Source organism: Epargyreus clarus, unplaced genomic scaffold (assembly GCF_041222505.1).
Source record: "Epargyreus clarus isolate Ecla_fem2 unplaced genomic scaffold, WU_Ecla_fem_2.2 ptg000036l, whole genome shotgun sequence".
NCBI classification, from domain to species: Eukaryota; Metazoa; Arthropoda; class Insecta; order Lepidoptera; family Hesperiidae; genus Epargyreus; species Epargyreus clarus.
Genome location: NW_027332241.1, coordinates 3,009,607 through 3,029,265, shown reverse-complemented (window position 1 = coordinate 3,029,265; position 19,659 = coordinate 3,009,607). Strand labels below are relative to the sequence as shown.

The window sequence follows — 19,659 nt, the reverse complement described above, 5'->3', positions numbered from 1 at the left end:
AGCAAAAAAAAATCCTATTAAAGGTTTTTGTGAGATAATTTTCGTGTGAGTAAAAATGATAGTCGGTCAGTGTGGGTATGGGTAAAAATAAAAAAAAACTTAAATACAAAAAAATAAAATTTATCAAAAGCTTTCAAGACATTTGAAGGAGTAAGCTTCTGGTCTTTTCCGTTTTTTTATTTTATTTATTTTTAGTCCTAGATATTTCAGGCTTCTCATGGTGTATTCCTTATAATCTAATTATTGAATTCATTCGTTCGTTTATTCTAATGAATTATTATTTTAAGTATTTTTCATGGTATTTTCATAATATTCTCATATTGTTTTCATAATCTTCTCATGGCTTAGTTCCAGTTTCCTCATCATACTTTCATGATCTACTTACATTTTATTATTTAATAAAAAAATCAAAATGATGTTCAGTTTATTCGTAAAATATTATCGAAGTTTTTATTTATTCACCAGGTGGTCCTAACGGACATTAACACACAATTCGTGGAGCACACAATCTTCATAATGAAGAGTATTTTGGACAACAAGAAAAGTGGACAACCCTCAGAGCACCTCAGTACTACGTCCATTGAGGGTCTCATGCTGGCGATTGTAAGGTAAGTGACGTTTAAGATGCAAATGGGAAGGTTTTAAAGGTGGTAGAACAGTGGTTCGACTACAGTGGTTTTTTTTTTTTATAATATAGGAGTAGCAGACGAGCATGCAGTCCACCTGATAGTAAGTGGCTACTGCCACCCATGGACATCTGTGATCAACCCCAGATAGGATTAGATATTCCTACCTGAGGTCGGCCACAGATGCACCGCTACCCTTAAAGACTAAGCTGAAACGCCTCCAAAAAGTATGTCTCTTACCACACCCTTCAAACCAGAACACAGAAGCGCTTGACACTGCTGTTATGAGGTAGGAATTATAGGTGTGACGGTGATGCCGTTGGACTCGAACCACAAAGGGTTCTACCACCTGATGGTAAGTCACTGTCGTATGTACAGCTGTAAGAAGTCCATTTAGAACAGGTTCTACCTGAAATCGATCAGGTATTGGCGTGTCTTTCGAACCATTTGCATTCTATCACCTTTTTATAACATTATCAGTCACATAACAATACTTTTCTTATGATATAGAAGTGAAAAGTCAACCGTATCATGAAATGAAATGAAATATATTTATTTTGTATAGGCCAACGACGGCACTTACAAATTATCAGGTACAATATTTTTCTTAAACTACTACCGGATCGGAACGCGAACTGATCTTCTCAGTGGGTTTGTCTTTTTTTTTTAATAATAATTATTCTGTTGTTTTAATGCCATCATTTTTACAAATAATAAAGCATTAGCTCCAGTATCTTGCTTTACATTTATCTAAAAAAGAAGTTTGTTCAGCAAGATACGCAAAGATACGCAAGATAGTCAAAGTGTAGCATGGGTGGCTACTGCTTTCCATGGAGGTTTATAATCAACCCCAGATAAGGTTAGTCTCTTCTAACCTAAGATCGGCCACAGATGCGTTGCTGCTCCAGAGAACTAAGTTAAAACCCCTCGATAAGTATGTCTCACTTACATTTATTAACAATCGATTAATACTCTTTCAACAGATACGTTCGCCATTTAGACATGACGGTGCTGTCGATACACATCAAGACGAAACTTTGCCAAGTCGTAGAGGCCATGATGAGGCGGCGGGATGATCTAGCCTTCAGACAGGTAGTACACGATTCTATACTACTTTTTTTTTATAATATAGAAGTAGCAGACGAGCATGCACTCCACCTGATGGTAAGTGGCTACTGCCGCCCATGGACACCTGTAATCAACCCCAGATAGGATTAGATATTCCTACCTGAGGTCGGCCACAAATGTGCCGCGCTACCCCTGAGGACTAAGTTGGAACGCCTCGGAAAAGTCTGTCTCCCTTACCACACTCTTCAAAACGGAACACAGCAGCGCCTAACATTGCTGTTATAAGATAGAACTAGGTGTGGCGGTGGTGCCGCCGGAGTCGAACCACAAAGGGTTCTACCACCTTCAAGTTTATTATGGATTTTTGTAAAGGGGATAAATTTTAGAACTGGCTATTTATATTTACTAAGTTGAGGAGTATAAGAACAAATATTTCCATTTTTTAATGAAATAAGCTCATTAATATCTACCATACAAAACTAACTAAAAAATGTAAAGTTGACTGGTATTACTCGATAAGTGTATTTATTTAAATAAAATTAATTGTTTTAATATATTCAATAACCAGAAAATCTTACGAACATTTAGTATTTCTAACATTACATAAGATCTATTTGACTTATGTGTTATTAGGTAGTATATTATAAAGCATTAATTTCTTATTTTTTCCTGTATACTATTCCTATAATGTGTTTTTTCTTCAGGAAATGAAATTCAGAAATAAAATGGTGGAATACGTAACGGATTGGGTGTTAGGCACGAGCCATCAAATAGCACCGCCGTTGAGAGGCGACGCATCATCTATTACTAGGTAATATATGTATTAAATATATTAATTAAAAAATAAGATGTTTAGTGGAATTTCTTGACGTATTCCCAGTGAGCTACTATGGGTCTCTTCAAAATGTAAAAAATGATATTCAAGCCGGCGATGCATTGGCGACTCCTCTGGTGTTGCAAATGTCCATAGGCGACGATGACTATTGTCCTATTTTCTTGATGTCTATTTTATCTTTAGGTTAGGTTAGATTACGTTAGGTATTATGATTTAATATGAAAAATTAAGAAACTTCATAACACACTTAAAAGTTTCGAGTAGAATGTCAAGTTACGCTTAAAGAGTATGTGGAGCTGTGTAGTGTGACTTCTAGTTATATAAGTTAGGTTAAGCTTAGTATTAAGAGAGTACTAATAAAGACATCAACCTATAAACACGCCTATCAATACAACACGAGCCTGCTCCTTCACTACTCCACATCTTGTGGATGATTGTGGTTCTGACCTCACAATTTTAACGGTCAGTAAGAGCTTTTCTTCCATCATGTCATCAACTTCAAATTATTGTTAGAAATTACAGACTATTATATTCTATTTCTATCCATCTTCAGCCCATTTAGGCCACTGCTGGACATAGGCCCCATATTCTATTTAATAAAACGATAAGCGCTTGTTATATTAATAAGCAATTCGATAAGTAAAGTGGTGAACCTGTGTGAACTATGTAGTGAATCTCAATTTAGTTGGTAGCTAAGTCTGTGGCGTTGTGGTGTTCCGCAGGGAGCTGGACCAGGCGTGCATGGAGGCGGTGGCGGCGCTGCTGAAGGGGCTGCCGCTGCAGCCCGAGGAGTCCGACCGCGGCGACCTCATGGAGGCCAAGAGCCAGCTCTTCCTCAAGTCAGTTTGTTACAAACAAAACTATTTTATGTTGAACCTTTGCAACACACAAATTACATGCAAACAAATACTTAACTTAATTAAATGGTACAATTAGAATAAAATAACCAAGACTTGTCTTTTTATGTGACACTCATCCTACAATAATACTATGTTGTATGTTTTTTTTCTTCAAAATGAATTCATTCGATTTGCGGCTAGGGAACCAAATTTCTGTGAATTTCTTAATACAATTTTAGTTTTTGTCAAAAAATTAAGCAATTTGCGTGCTTATAGTACGGTACTTTCTAGGGATCACTTGATCTAGAGGAATATCTACTTTTGTCAAATTAGTGTGTAGGTATGATTTTTACGCTGTTTTATTATCTTTTTATCATTATAAAATTGTTTCACCGAGAACTTAATTGTGACCTATTCCTAAATCTCTAAATATTGTTCCACTTTCTTGAATACAAACGTTTCTTTTTCTAAAACTGTTATCTGTTCTTCCAGGTATTTCAGCCTGTTCATGAACCTCCTGAATGACTGCAACGAGGTGGAAGCGGCTGAAGGGCACGGTCGGCTACAAGCCCTCCGCAAGGCCACCATACAGGCCATGTCTAACCTACTCAGTGCTAATATTGACTCGGGGCTTATGCATAGTATCGGTAAGTAATTCTTAAACATCATCAACAACCCATTACTATCCCACTGCTGAGCACGGGTCTCCTCTCATAATGAGAAGGATTAGGCCATAGTCCACCGCGCTGGCCAAGTGCATATTGGTAGACTTTACATACCTTTGAGATTTTTTTTTATAAATCTCTCAGGTATGCAGGTTTCCTCACGATGTTTTCCTTCACCGTTTAGCAAGTGATAAGTAATTTCTAATACGCACATAACTTTTGAAAAATTAGAGGTGCGTGCCTGGGATTTGAACCTCGGACCCCTCGATCAAGAGGCCGAGTTTCTTAACCACTAGGCTATCACTGCTTAAATTTTTAAACATCCTTATCCATAATCATCCCACTGCTGGGCACGAGTAATCTCATTCTTAATTTAGGATGAAAGGTTATATGAGCTCTATTTTAAGTGACGTCGTGGAATATATCCCATCGTACAAAAACCGGAGACAAAGTAAATTAAGGGATTTAATTTATCTATACTAATATTATAAAGAGGAAAACTTTGTTTGTTTGGTTGTAATAAATAGGCTCAAAAACTACTGGACCGATTTTAAAAATTCTTGCACCATTCGAAAGCTACATTATCCACGAGTAACATAGGCTATATTTTATATCAAATATATTTGATAAATAGATTTTGAGGCGGAAAAAAATTTGCCGGGTCAGCTAGTTAATTAATATTTAAGGAAACATTCTTGTTTATTTATATTTCGATATAGTAGAAATAAATAATGCATTTATGTTGTGACCGATGGACATAAATTTTAGAAACAAAATAACGGGAAAAAGTTTTAAAACGTCAAAAAAAATCAAAAACTTTACCATTTTTTTTATTTTACAACATTATTTTTGTGTTTTTGTGATTTTTGTCTGTAGTACGGACAACAGCGCAATTTTTTTATTTTAAATTTGACTATTATTCAGCATAAACCCGATCTCTGATACTTAGTATGTCAGTTTGCAAAATCCAATAGAAACTCCGAAATCCGAAGACGTATATTTCTTCCAGACCTGGGCTACCACCGCGATCTGCAAACTCGAGCGGCCTTCATGGAAGTTCTAACCAAGATCCTGCAGCAGGGTACGGAGTTCGACACCCTGGCGGAGACAGTGCTGGCCGACCGCTTCGAACAGCTTGTACAGCTCGTCACTATGATATCAGATAAGGTAGGAGGCGCCATTGGTTATGTACTTGTTTGAAGGTGGTAGAACCTTTTGTGGTTCGATTCCGGCGGCAGCACCGTCACTCCTATTTCTGTCTATTAACAGTAGTGTCAAGCGCTGCTGTGTCCTGGTTTGAAGGGTGTGGTAAGGGAGAGATACTTTTCCGAGGCGTTCCAGCTTAGTCCTCAGGTAGCGGCGCATCTGTGGCCGACCTCAGGTAGGAATATCTAATCTTATCTGGGGTTGATTACGGAGGTCCATGGGCGGCAGTAGCCACTTACCATCAGGTGGATTGCATGCTTGTTTGATATATATAGAGGGTGAAAAAGATATTTTAAGAAACGAATGATCCAGTTTTAGTTTTTATCAAAATCGGCCTCGTAACTCCTTCCAGCATTTTTCGCTAATCGTTATAATTTCGGATTTGGCCCTGAAGGCTTATTTGAAAATTTCACCCTGTATAATAAAAAACATGATAATTGTTACAGGGTGAGTTACCGATAGCAATGGCGCTCGCGAACGTAGTGAGTACGTCGCAGATGGACGAACTAGCGAGAGTGTTGGTTACACTGTTCGACGCCAAGCACCTGCTGGCGCCCTTACTGTGGAACATCTTCTATCGGGAGGTCGAGGTGAGGACTTACATTTATTCATTATTAGTTTAACCTACCTAACTTACGTTTGAGAATTTCGTCATTCTAGACTTTATCATGTTTCGGTCTTACATTTTTGGATTTTTGTAGTTTAAAAAAGTTTTTGTAGGATGTTTTTTTTTTGTTTTGTTAGCTCTTGATTAGTTTTGGTCGCGTCGCTAATTTGAAAGAACCTTTAGTGTTATCAATGAATGGTATTATCATGAAAAAAAAACTATAAACCTTTTATAGTTAATCAAACTAAAAAGTAATCATTGTTGCAATCTAGTAACTTTGCTATGAACAATTCTCTAAGGCGGTCAAACACCGCCTCGAAATCGTTAATCCTGATAACGACAATGGGTCAAAAGAATAAAAAATTGCATGTTGTCACCAATTTTATTGATGTTTCTCAAAATTTTGAACGAAACTGATTGTTCAAAATGGTAAAAATCGAGTTCAAAGATTTTGTTATAGTCCGCGTAAAACTGCTAGTCCGCTCTAAATATAGAAATGAATCACGTCGCCATAGCAAATTGAATTATTACACTTGCTCGCAACAACTTCAGAGCGGTCTAGTTGTTTGGCGCGGACTATACATACAGGTCACATAATGAAAGCGTGGTAAAAACTATAATGTTTGTGATGTAATATCGATTATGAGGCGAAAATGAGTCTAGTTTACAAAAGTTTTTGTTTAAACAAATTTGTAAAGGTGCTAGAACCCTCTATGTTTCTACTCCGTCGGCGCCACCGCTACACCTATTTATGCCTCATACCAGAAATAGTGCATAACGATGTTATGCCGTGGTATATTCTAATTTGAAACATTTTAATGTTCTTTTCTGTCATTCTCCCAGGTGTCAGACTGTATGCAAACCCTGTTCCGCGGCAACTCGCTGGGCAGCAAGATAATGGCGTACTGCTTCAAGATATACGGGTGTACGTACCTCCAGGGGCTGCTGGAGCCGCTCATCAGCTCGCTGCTGGAGCAGGCGCTGGAGGAGCCCGAGCTCAGCTTCGAGGTGGACCCCGCTAGGTATGTTGGCGCACTGCTTCAAGATATACGGGTGTACGTACCTCCAGGGGCTGCTGGAGCCGCTCATCAGCTCGCTGCTGGAGCAGGCGCTGGAGGAGCCCGAGCTCAGCTTCGAGGTGGACCCCGCTAGGTATGTTGGCGCACTGCTTCAAGATATACGGGTGTACGTACCTCCAGGGGCTGCTGGAGCCGCTCATCAGCTCGCTGCTGGAGCAGGCGCTGGAGGAGCCCGAGCTCAGCTTCGAGGTGGACCCCGCTAGGTATGTTGGCGCACTGCTTCAAGATATACGGGTGTACGTACCTCCAGGGGCTGCTGGAGCCGCTCATCAGCTCGCTGCTGGAGCAGGCGCTGGAGGAGCCCGAGCTCAGCTTCGAGGTGGACCCCGCTAGGTATGTTGGCGCACTGCTTCAAGATATACGGGTGTACGTACCTCCAGGGGCTGCTGGAGCCGCTCATCAGCTCGCTGCTGGAGCAGGCGCTGGAGGAGCCCGAGCTCAGCTTCGAGGTGGACCCCGCTAGGTATGTTGGCGCACTGCTTCAAGATATACGGGTGTACGTACCTCCAGGGGCTGCTGGAGCCGCTCATCAGCTCGCTGCTGGAGCAGGCGCTGGAGGAGCCCGAGCTCAGCTTCGAGGTGGACCCCGCTAGGTATGTGGCTGGCCTGAATTTTGAAAACTTTTTTTTTATTTTTTCATTTTAGGTAAGAAGCTAGCCTGAATTTGTGTTTCTATGTTTTTTTAATTTGTCACTTTTAGGTAAGAAGCTAGCTTGAATTTGTATGTGTTTATTTTTTTTTAGTTTGTCACTTTTAATTCACACGATGATTAAAACGATAGGCGTTAAAAATGTTTTAATTTCATTATTTAAATTGAAAAAATCATTTCAGACTGGACACAAGCCAAGACATCGAAGTGAACAGGGCGAATCTGATCGAACTGACCAAGGAGGTGTTCGACCGTATCGTCAACTCGGCCGATACCTTCCCGCCGCAACTGAGAAGCATGTGCCATTGTTTGTACCAGGTAATGTGACCCTAGTCCCTGTAGTTCCGAGACTAAAATAGGGCTACAATATCCCTTGCCTGTCGTAAAAGCGACTAAAAGGGGGTTGCGGGCGTCCAGTAAGCGACCCCGGGAAGGACGGCGGTATGTGTGGTCGCATACCGTCGTGAACACTACATGGTGTGGGAGGAGCGAAATCTGCTCCCCCAGGGTAGAGCCCGATCGGGACATCGCGCTTGGAGGGCTCCGTTTTGTTCCGTCGGAGATCCCGGAGTTCTCCAACAAGCGTTGAGGGCGGCCACCCGGGGGTTTTAGTGCGGTAAAAATCTCATATAACCCGGCGTTTCCCCCTCGTTTCCTCGTAAGGAAGGTTTCTGAGGTGTTCTAGCTTAGTTCTTAGCGGTGCCTCTGTGGCTGACATCAGGAAGGTCTCTAACCTTATCTGGGGTTGATTACATATGCCCATTTTTGGCAGTAGCCACTTACCATCAGATGGATCGCGTGCTCTTCTACTAGTCCTATGTAATAATTAAATAAAAAAAAAAATCTAAACTAGAAACTCGTCGTTGCGACCATTGAGACCTACGTTGGAACGCATTATGTGTATCTCCCTTACCACACCCTTCAAACCAGAACACAGCAACGCTTAACACTGTAAGCTTTGGAATCAAGACACGACGATATACAATATTTATTATTATTTTTGTCATATTTCAGGCTATCGGTATAATATTATATTTTGTAATATTCCAGGTGTTGAGCAAAAGGTTCGCTCAGTTCCCGCAGACGAGTGTGGGCGCGGTCGGTACTGTGCTGTTTCTGAGGTTCATCAATCCTGCTATAGGTGAGTTGATTTATTTATTAATATTATAGCTCATATTTGTCTCTATCCTCATTTGTAAAATTAAAACTGTGTATATTCATTGCAATATGTGCCCTTTATTTTCCCTACTATCTTACATTTATGAGAGAAATAATCACCTTTAAAAATATATAAATATTCGAGTCATTTGTATGTATGCATATGTTTTTGTTGTAATCACTATATTTAAAATAATATTAAATGCTTCTCTTAGTTTACACGAAGAAAGATATATAAACTCAATATTCCTGAAGGCCTATTTTATGTCATAAAATATTCAGTAACAACTCTATGACATCTTATTTTCTAATCAACATATAATATCGTTCTTTCTTTTTCTATAGTTTCTCGCTACATTGCCACAATTAAATAAACTCTTATTAACATAAATTAACTAAAAAGTATTGTAATTAAAATATACCCTTGCAGATATTAGACGTTTTTTTACGTCAAAGCATATATATTTTTGTATTATAATCTATAATTCCTTTCCACCCCAGTGTCCCCACAAGAGATGGGCATAGTCCGTCGCTCCGTACCACCCAACGTTCGCCGCGGGTTGATGCTGATGTCCAAGATACTGCAGAACATCGCGAACCACGTGGAGTTCTCCAAGGAACAACACATGCTGCCCTTCAACGACTTCCTGAGGGCGCACTTCGAGCCTGGACGCAAGTGAGTGGTCCTGTAGACTCTAGAGCAGCGTTTCCCAGCCTTTTTCAGTCCACGGACCCTTAGGAAATCAAGCACAGTTTTCACGGACCCCCTTAATAAAATAAACAACAAAAAAAACGGATTAGGTATTTATTTTAGTTATTACAGATACAAGAAAAGAACAAATACGAAAGGTAATTATAACTGTTTGTTATGAAAAATATGAAAAATAAATAATGTGAATGTTTGGTGTTGCTTTTTTGTAACTAAATCAGGGATATTTGGGTTGATGTTGCTACTAAGCTGTAATCTCAAATCAGATGCTACTTGTAATCTGTTTCTGTATTTGTTTTTTGTATAAATAAGAGTAGAGAATGCCTTTTCACATAGGTTGGAAAAAGCAGTAAAGCGGCCCTTTTGCATTTAATGAGCGATTTATGTATGGTCCAGAGATGACACCGCGGACCCCCATACATATACTCGCGGACCCCCAGGAGTCCGCGGACCACAGGTTGGGAAACGCGGCTCTAGAGTGTTCTAGATTTAGTTCAGGCGCTGGTAAATAAGGTGATAGAAGTGTTATAATAGTAGAGTATCTAATTAGGATGTAGTCCACCTGATGGTAAGTGGCTACTGCCGCCCATAGACAACTGTTTTCAACCACAGTTAAGATGAGAGTCGTACCTGAGGTCAGCAATAATTGCGCCGCTATACCCGTGGACTAAGTTGAGATCCCTCTTTAAGGGGAACACAGCAGCTCTTAACACTGCTATTATTTAGGTATAGCGCTGGTGCGGCCGAAGTAGATCCGCAAAGAATTCTCCTATCATTACTTAGTAGATTGCATGTTAATTGGACATTCCAGTTTTAAAAAGTCCTATAAATATTGTTTTACTGATATTTTTACTTCCAATGATCAACAATCATTATTCTATTCAAGGTAACACATACATAGTTATAACAACACCATCCGTTCCAGATTCTTCATCCAAATAGCGTCAGACTGCGAGAGCGCAGAGGCCTCCTCTCACACACTGTCCTTCATAAGTGATGCGAATGTGGTCGCCCTGCATCGTCTATTGTGGACACATCAGGAGAGAATAGGAGACTATCTGTCCTGTAGTAGGGATCATAAGGCGGTTGGAAGGAGGCCTTTTGACAAGGTATGTAATTTGTGTTTTATTAATTTGTGATTTTTCTGATTTTTAGTGACTCCTGTCTACCGTGGACATGTAATTAACTAATATGTAAAAACATGTAAGTTAATGATAGATTGAAATACTATTTCATGATTGTAATATATGTTAAATCAATACTTATTTTACGGATTCAATTTTACAAAATGTTAATTTTTGATTATTACAGATGGCAACTCTTCTGGCATATTTAGGACCACCTGAGCATAAACCAGTGGAGTCGTAAGCTATTTTTTTTTTATTATGCAAAAAATATTATGAGAATGGGATGAATTATAAATCAGTCTAATACAACCAGATTACAATTTACTATTCAAAAATAACTTACGCCCGTTATTGATAACCAATCTATTCGAGATTAGCCTCATTTGAAATTTGATACGTTCTTGTCGTGATAAACCTATAACTCTGAGTGAGAAGGAGTAGACTGTAGTCCACCGCGCTGGCCAAGTGCGAATTGGTAAACTTCACATACCTTTGAAAACATTTTGCGGGTTTCCTCATGATGTTGTCATTGACCGTTAAATAAAGTGATAATTGATTTTTAATACCCACAACACTTTGAATATCAGAGGCGCGTGCCTGGGATTTGACCCTAGTACAAAAATGTACAGCGTGGTAACTTGTTACATCAAGTTAGTCCCAATCATCATCACTAAACTTCGACGTAACTTTCGTCTCCAGCACATCAGGGCTGCTATTCTCGTCGTACGCGCGCTGGTCATCAATCGACATGTCGTCGACCAACTTCGAGGAGTTCATAGTGAAGCACAACATGCACCAGAAGGAGGAGTTCAAGAGCATCAAGAGCCTGAACATCTTCTACCAGGCGGGCACCAGCAAGCTGGGGAACCCCGTGTTCTACTTCATATCCCGGAGATACAAGTGAGTTGTAGTGTGGCAGTGCAAGAGCATCGAGAGCCTGAACATCTTCTACCAGGCGGGCACCAGCAAGCTGGGGAACCCCGTGTTCTACTTCATATCCCGGAGATACAAGTGAGTTGTAGTGTGGCAGTGCAAGAGCATCGAGAGCCTGAACATCTTCTACCAGGCGGGCACCAGCAAGCTGGGGAACCCCGTGTTCTACTTCATATCCCGGAGATACAAGTGAGTTGTAGTGTGGCAGTGCAAGAGCATCGAGAGCCTGAACATCTTCTACCAGGCGGGCACCAGCAAGCTGGGGAACCCCGTGTTCTACTTCATATCCCGGAGATACAAGTGAGTTGTAGTGTGGCAGTGCAAGAGCATCGAGAGCCTGAACATCTTCTACCAGGCGGGCACCAGCAAGCTGGGGAACCCCGTGTTCTACTTCATATCCCGGAGATACAAGTGAGTTGTAGTGTGGCAGTGCAAGAGCATCGAGAGCCTGAACATCTTCTACCAGGCGGGCACCAGCAAGCTGGGGAACCCCGTGTTCTACTTCATATCCCGGAGATACAAGTGAGTTGTAGTGTGGCAGTGCAAGAGCATCGAGAGCCTGAACATCTTCTACCAGGCGGGCACCAGCAAGCTGGGGAACCCCGTGTTCTACTTCATATCCCGGAGATACAAGTGAGTTGTAGTGTGGCAGTGCAAGAGCATCGAGAGCCTGAACATCTTCTACCAGGCGGGCACCAGCAAGCTGGGGAACCCCGTGTTCTACTTCATATCCCGGAGATACAAGTGAGTTGTAGTGTGGCAGTGCAAGAGCATCGAGAGCCTGAACATCTTCTACCAGGCGGGCACCAGCAAGCTGGGGAACCCCGTGTTCTACTTCATATCCCGGAGATACAAGTGAGTTGTAGTGTGGCAGTGCAAGAGCATCGAGAGCCTGAACATCTTCTACCAGGCGGGCACCAGCAAGCTGGGGAACCCCGTGTTCTACTTCATATCCCGGAGATACAAGTGAGTTGTAGTGTGGCAGTGCAAGAGCATCGAGAGCCTGAACATCTTCTACCAGGCGGGCACCAGCAAGCTGGGGAACCCCGTGTTCTACTTCATATCCCGGAGATACAAGTGAGTTGTAGTGTGGCAGTGCAAGAGCATCGAGAGCCTGAACATCTTCTACCAGGCGGGCACCAGCAAGCTGGGGAACCCCGTGTTCTACTTCATATCCCGGAGATACAAGTGAGTTGTAGTGTGGCAGTGCAAGAGCATCGAGAGCCTGAACATCTTCTACCAGGCGGGCACCAGCAAGCTGGGGAACCCCGTGTTCTACTTCATATCCCGGAGATACAAGTGAGTTGTAGTGTGGCAGTGCAAGAGCATCGAGAGCCTGAACATCTTCTACCAGGCGGGCACCAGCAAGCTGGGGAACCCCGTGTTCTACTTCATATCCCGGAGATACAAGTGAGTTGTAGTGTGGCAGTGCAAGAGCATCGAGAGCCTGAACATCTTCTACCAGGCGGGCACCAGCAAGCTGGGGAACCCCGTGTTCTACTTCATATCCCGGAGATACAAGTGAGTTGTAGTGTGGCAGTGCAAGAGCATCGAGAGCCTGAACATCTTCTACCAGGCGGGCACCAGCAAGCTGGGGAACCCCGTGTTCTACTTCATATCCCGGAGATACAAGTGAGTTGTAGTGTGGCAGTGCAAGAGCATCGAGAGCCTGAACATCTTCTACCAGGCGGGCACCAGCAAGCTGGGGAACCCCGTGTTCTACTTCATATCCCGGAGATACAAGTGAGTTGTAGTGTGGCAGTGCAAGAGCATCGAGAGCCTGAACATCTTCTACCAGGCGGGCACCAGCAAGCTGGGGAACCCCGTGTTCTACTTCATATCCCGGAGATACAAGTGAGTTGTAGTGTGGCAGTGCAAGAGCATCGAGAGCCTGAACATCTTCTACCAGGCGGGCACCAGCAAGCTGGGGAACCCCGTGTTCTACTTCATATCCCGGAGATACAAGTGAGTTGTAGTGTGGCAGTGCAAGAGCATCGAGAGCCTGAACATCTTCTACCAGGCGGGCACCAGCAAGCTGGGGAACCCCGTGTTCTACTTCATATCCCGGAGATACAAGTGAGTTGCCTTAAGTAAAGGTGGTAGAACCCTTTGTGGTTCGACTCCGGCGGCACTACACCCACACCTATTTCTGTCATAACAGCAGTGTTAAGCGCCGCTATGTTCTGATTTGAAAGGTGTGGTAAGAGAGACGCACTTTTCCGAGGCGTTCCAGCTTGGTTCTTATGGGTAGCGGCGCATTTGTTGTCCACCTCAGTTAGGAATCTTATCTTATCTGGAGTTGGTTACAGATGTCGATGGGCGGCAGTGGTTTATCATCAGGTGGACGGCATTGTTTGCTACTACTATATTGTAAAAAATACTTTAATATTATTTACTCTAAAGTTACAGTAGCAAACAGTAGCTATACATACAATGTGTTTTGTGTATATTTAAGAAAATCTTGTAATATAATCCGACAAACTTTTGTGTGTGTGGGAGAGGCAGGACAGAGGAGAGAGGAGAGGATTTTATAGGTGGTAGAACCCTTTGTGGTTCGACTCCGGCGGCACCACCGCCACACCTATTTCTGTTATAACAGCAGTGTTAGGCGCTGCTGTGTTCCGGTTTGAAGGGTGTGGTAAGGGAGACAGACTTTTCCGAGGCGTTCCAGCTTAGTCCTCAGGGGAAGCGGCGCATCTGTGGCCGGTCTTAAGTAGGAATATCTAATCCTATCTGGGTTGATCACAGATGTCCATGGGCGGCAGTAGCCACTTACATCAGGTGGACTGCATGCTCGTCTGCTACTCCTATAATATAAAAAAAAAGAGGCGCCACTTGCGATCTTATTGTGATCCTTTGATCTCTTGTCCCCAGGATCGGCGAAGTGAACGCAGATCTGCTGATCTACCACGTGATACTGACGCTGAAGCCGTTCTGCCAGCAACCCTTCGAGCTGATCGTCGACTTCACGCACACCAACTCGGATAATAGGTTCAGGTATGTACTATTTTATAAATTACTAGCTGACCCCGAAAACTTTGTACTGCCTCAAAATCTATTTATCAAATATATTTCATATAAAATATAGCCTATGTTACTCGTGGATAATGTAGCTTTCGAATGGTGAAAGAATTTTTAAAATCGGTCCAGTAGTTTCTGAGCCTATTCATTACAATCAAACAAACAAACAAAGTTTGCCTCTTTATAATATTAGAGTATGAAATGAACAACATAAACTTACTTTTAGTTCGGAATATAAATATGAAGAGTTTTCTTAATAAAATTAGAAAAAATTATTCAGTAAATTTCAGATTGTTCTGTGCGATAAATTGCATATTTGTAAAGATAGCATGTGTAATGGTTGGCGTACTCGTAAAAGGTTTTCAACTTTTTTACTTTAAGATCTCTCAGATGTACAGGTTTCCACGGGATGTATTCACTGTTGGAAATCATAATTAATTTCTATTACGTACATAGCTTTGAAAAATTACAGAAACCTTGGATGCTTTGATTGAGAGGCCTAGTATCACTAGGCTACTTACTACGTATACACTTGAAAAATGAAAAAATTAAAATATTTTATTTGTAACAATATAGTTACATTAGTAATCCATTGTTGGGGTCTCCTTTTTAGTATATTTATACCTGTGACAGGAAGCCTCGCTCTTCCATAGCATAATAATAACAACAACAACAAAAACAACAACAACAACATATTCTTTATTAGTACACCAAATATAAGCAACATATAAAAACAATATATGAGACATCATACAAATAGGCGGTCTCATCGCTTAGAAGCGATCTCTTCCAGACAACCTTTGGGATGGAGTGAAAGATATGTGAGATCGTGAAAGGTAGGGTACACATACAGAAAAGACATTATATACATAAATACATATTAATGGTGTAATAGAGGTAAAAAGAGAAACGTAAGAAGGAAATATAGGTTATGAGGAAGAAGGGATAAAAAGAAGAAGGAAACCAAGTCAAAGCTGCAAGTAATGAGCCTTGACTTGGTTCTTAAAGATATGCAAGGAACTGGATAGACGGATATATTTAAATAAATAATACAAATATTATTTATTTAAAATTACAAATTTTCTTCACTTACTAACTAAGTGTGTGCGTGTGTGTGTGTGCGTGCTCGTGTGAGTGTGCGTGAGAGTGCGTACATTTAATAAATGTAATTTCATAAACACACACACACACACACACACACACACACACTCTTGAAGGTGTAGTCCGCGCAAAACTTCAAGTCCAGAGTCAACTCAAGTCAAAGAGAGCCAATGCAGTAACACACAACTATGTATAAGCATATACATATTCCTTAGCAACGTGTGGGCACACTAACCGCGCGATGTACCCGCGGAAGAGAGCCGCGGGGAGTCCTGCTGATATCTACAATTTGCTATTGCGACGCGACTCGTTTATATATTCAAAGCGGACTACTAGAAAAATAAACAAAACAAATAAAAGTTAAAAAGAACATTACTATTAAATACACAGCAAACAACTCAGTTTAAGGCCTTGAGCAGGTAACATCTCTCCTCATTTCTAAGCTACAAAACTTACATGTATCTCCGGGATATGAAGTAGTACATGGGATTCCCCAGCTTGCTGGTGAACGCCTGGTAGATGTTGTGCGCGGAATATAGCACACTACACACTATTACCTCCACCACTAACTTCCATTCCACCGCCCCCAGGACGGACTTCCTGCAGAAGTGGTTCAGCGTTCTCCCCGAGGTGGCGTACGGTAGCGTGGTGGCCAGCTACATCTACAACTGCAACGGCTGGGTGCGCGAGTACACCAAGTTCCACGACGCTATCCTGGCGCCGCTGAGGGTAGGTGGTGACTGTGCACTCCTGGTTCCACCTCCTCCAGGACAGACTCCTGCAGAAGTGGTTCAGCGTGGTGGCCAGCTACATCTACAACTGCAACGGCTGGGTGCGCGAGTACACCAAGTTCCACGACGCTATCCTGGCGCCGCTGAGGGTAGGTGGTGACTGTGCACTCCTGGTTCCACCTCCTCCAGGACAGACTCCTGCAGAAGTGGTTCAGCGTGGTGGCCAGCTACATCTACAACTGCAACGGCTGGGTGCGCGAGTACACCAAGTTCCACGACGCTATCCTGGCGCCGCTGAGGGTAGGTGGTGACTGTGCACTCCTGGTTCCACCTCCTCCAGGACAGACTCCTGCAGAAGTGGTTCAGCGTGGTGGCCAGCTACATCTACAACTGCAACGGCTGGGTGCGCGAGTACACCAAGTTCCACGACGCTATCCTGGCGCCGCTGAGGGTAGGTGGTGACTGTGCACTCCTGGTTCCACCTCCTCCAGGACAGACTCCTGCAGAAGTGGTTCAGCGTGGTGGCCAGCTACATCTACAACTGCAACGGCTGGGTGCGCGAGTACACCAAGTTCCACGACGCTATCCTGGCGCCGCTGAGGGTAGGTGGTGACTGTGCACTCCTGGTTCCACCTCCTCCAGGACAGACTCCTGCAGAAGTGGTTCAGCGTGGTGGCCAGCTACATCTACAACTGCAACGGCTGGGTGCGCGAGTACACCAAGTTCCACGACGCTATCCTGGCGCCGCTGAGGGTAGGTGGTGACTGTGCACTCCTGGTTCCACCTCCTCCAGGACAGACTCCTGCAGAAGTGGTTCAGCGTGGTGGCCAGCTACATCTACAACTGCAACGGCTGGGTGCGCGAGTACACCAAGTTCCACGACGCTATCCTGGCGCCGCTGAGGGTAGGTGGTGACTGTGCACTCCTGGTTCCACCTCCTCCAGGACAGACTCCTGCAGAAGTGGTTCAGCGTGGTGGCCAGCTACATCTACAACTGCAACGGCTGGGTGCGCGAGTACACCAAGTTCCACGACGCTATCCTGGCGCCGCTGAGGGTAGGTGGTGACTGTGCACTCCTGGTTCCACCTCCTCCAGGACAGACTCCTGCAGAAGTGGTTCAGCGTGGTGGCCAGCTACATCTACAACTGCAACGGCTGGGTGCGCGAGTACACCAAGTTCCACGACGCTATCCTGGCGCCGCTGAGGGTAGGTGGTGACTGTGCACTCCTGGTTCCACCTCCTCCAGGACAGACTCCTGCAGAAGTGGTTCAGCGTGGTGGCCAGCTACATCTACAACTGCAACGGCTGGGTGCGCGAGTACACCAAGTTCCACGACGCTATCCTGGCGCCGCTGAGGGTAGGTGGTGACTGTGCACTCCTGGTTCCACCTCCTCCAGGACAGACTCCTGCAGAAATGTTACATTAGCATGACGTTACATTTGGACATCGTTACATTTGGTCAATGTTATATTTAACTAGGATGTCGTGTTTAGATGATATTACGTGTGGCTAATGTTATCTTTTGACATTGTAAAATTTGGACAATGTTACATATTGACAATGTTACTATAGGACAACATTACATTTGAACAATTTTACATTTGGCCAATATTCCATTTTACCGATTATATGGCTTCACGAGCTTTTGCCCGCGGCTTCGCTCGCTTTACGAAGTAATATTTTCATCTTCTATTTTATCCCCTTGGGGGAGGAACTGATCAAAATCCTTTCTTAGCGGATGCCTACGTCATAACATCTACCTGCAAGCCAAGTTTCAGCCCGATCCGTCCATTGGTTTGGGCTGTGCGTTGATACATCACTATGTCAGTCAGTCACCTTTGAGTTATGTATATTTAGATATTCAAAATTGAGCTAATATTACATAAGCTTACATATTTTTTAGCGATTATTACATTAAACCAACATTACATTTAGTCTTCGTTACAGATATAACCCCACACGACTGTAACAAGGCATAAATATCTGGAGTCGACCACAATGAGATTTAGTACCTATAAAATATTTTCAATTTCCAGGGTAACCGCAAGCTGATCTTCATAGACAACCACAGCCGCCTCTCGGACTACGTGGACCCTGAGCAGCAGAAGCTGCCGGGAGCCACGCTGGCGCTGGAGGAGGACCTGAAGGTGTTCAACAACGCGCTCAAGTTGTCGCACAAGGACACCAAGGTCGCCATCAAGGTGGGTGGTCGGGTGGTGGTATGGTGACCGTAGCAGAATAAGTATTTTATTTCAAACCTGCAGTTTTGTGCAATTACTTAGCCGCTACGGCTATGGAGGCGCCTACAAACTTTCGAACACGATCGTAAATTGTATAGAAAGAGATCGATATACGTTAAAAGCAGTGATAGCCTAGTGGTTAAGAAACGCGGCCTCTCGATCGAGAGGTCCGAGGTTCAAATCACAGGCACGCACCTCTGATTTTCAAATTTATGTGCGTATTAAAAATTAATTATCACTTGCTTAAACGGTGAAGGAAAACATCGTGAGGAAACCTGTATACCTGAGAGATTTATAAAAAAAAAATCTTAAAGGTATGTGAAGTCTACCAATACGCACTTGTCCAGCGCGGTGGACTATGGCCTAATCCTTCTCATTCTGAGGAGACCCGTGCTCAGCAGTGGGACAGTAATGGGTTGATGATGATACGTTAGACACCGTTACAGTGAAAACACCAGACAACCGCATAGGCAGCGAAAATAAATCGCACCGTGGAAACTCTCTCTGTCATTAAGTTAATAATAAATAAATATAAATATGTAATTCATATTTATTTAGGTTGCGGTTACGCATTGGATTACGAGGCGGAAGAAACATGTTGCACAAAAGGCCAAATACACCTTTGCCATATTATATATCATACTAAAATTAATTTGTTATCAGGTGGGTCCAACGGCCCTTCAAATAACATCGATTGAGAAGACCAAAGTCCTAGGGCTGCCGGTACTGCTCAACGACGTATACTATGCTTCCGAAATCGATGAGGTGAGTATTATAATATTGTTTATACTTTATAATTAGTGTAACATTTAATTCTCTTATTTTTATTAGCTTAACATTTTTGTAGTGTTTTCCTTATTTGTCTGAGTTTTAATGCATTTTACTGTGTTGATTTTTTTTATGCAGAAAATAAAATATATTTAGTTGATGTAAGTGACAATATATTCCTAATATATGAAATTCTTCCATAATTATTTAATTATCTTATAGAAAAAGATAGTTAAGTAGAACATTTTATTCTTGTGATTGTGTACAATTTGATAAGTGACAAACATAACATAGCAC

The 19,659-nt window shown here is 42.7% G+C and overlaps 1 protein-coding gene across 1 annotated transcript in view; it reads left to right on the top strand.

The window, feature by feature from the left end:
- Nf1 (neurofibromin 1) overlaps positions 1-19,659 on the top strand; it is a 78,376-nt gene that overhangs the window by 21,744 nt on the left and 36,973 nt on the right. The window contains 19 exon segments of the mRNA XM_073092595.1: positions 466-608; positions 1,610-1,718; positions 2,399-2,505; positions 3,252-3,368; positions 3,861-4,015; positions 5,043-5,200; positions 5,686-5,829; positions 6,690-6,868; positions 7,757-7,892; positions 8,625-8,715; positions 9,234-9,408; positions 10,367-10,550; positions 10,753-10,805; positions 11,268-11,472; positions 13,572-13,591; positions 14,376-14,498; positions 16,214-16,352; positions 18,391-18,555; positions 19,258-19,359. Of these exon segments, the coding sequence (XP_072948696.1) occupies positions 466-608; positions 1,610-1,718; positions 2,399-2,505; positions 3,252-3,368; positions 3,861-4,015; positions 5,043-5,200; positions 5,686-5,829; positions 6,690-6,868; positions 7,757-7,892; positions 8,625-8,715; positions 9,234-9,408; positions 10,367-10,550; positions 10,753-10,805; positions 11,268-11,472; positions 13,572-13,591; positions 14,376-14,498; positions 16,214-16,352; positions 18,391-18,555; positions 19,258-19,359 (2,505 nt within the window).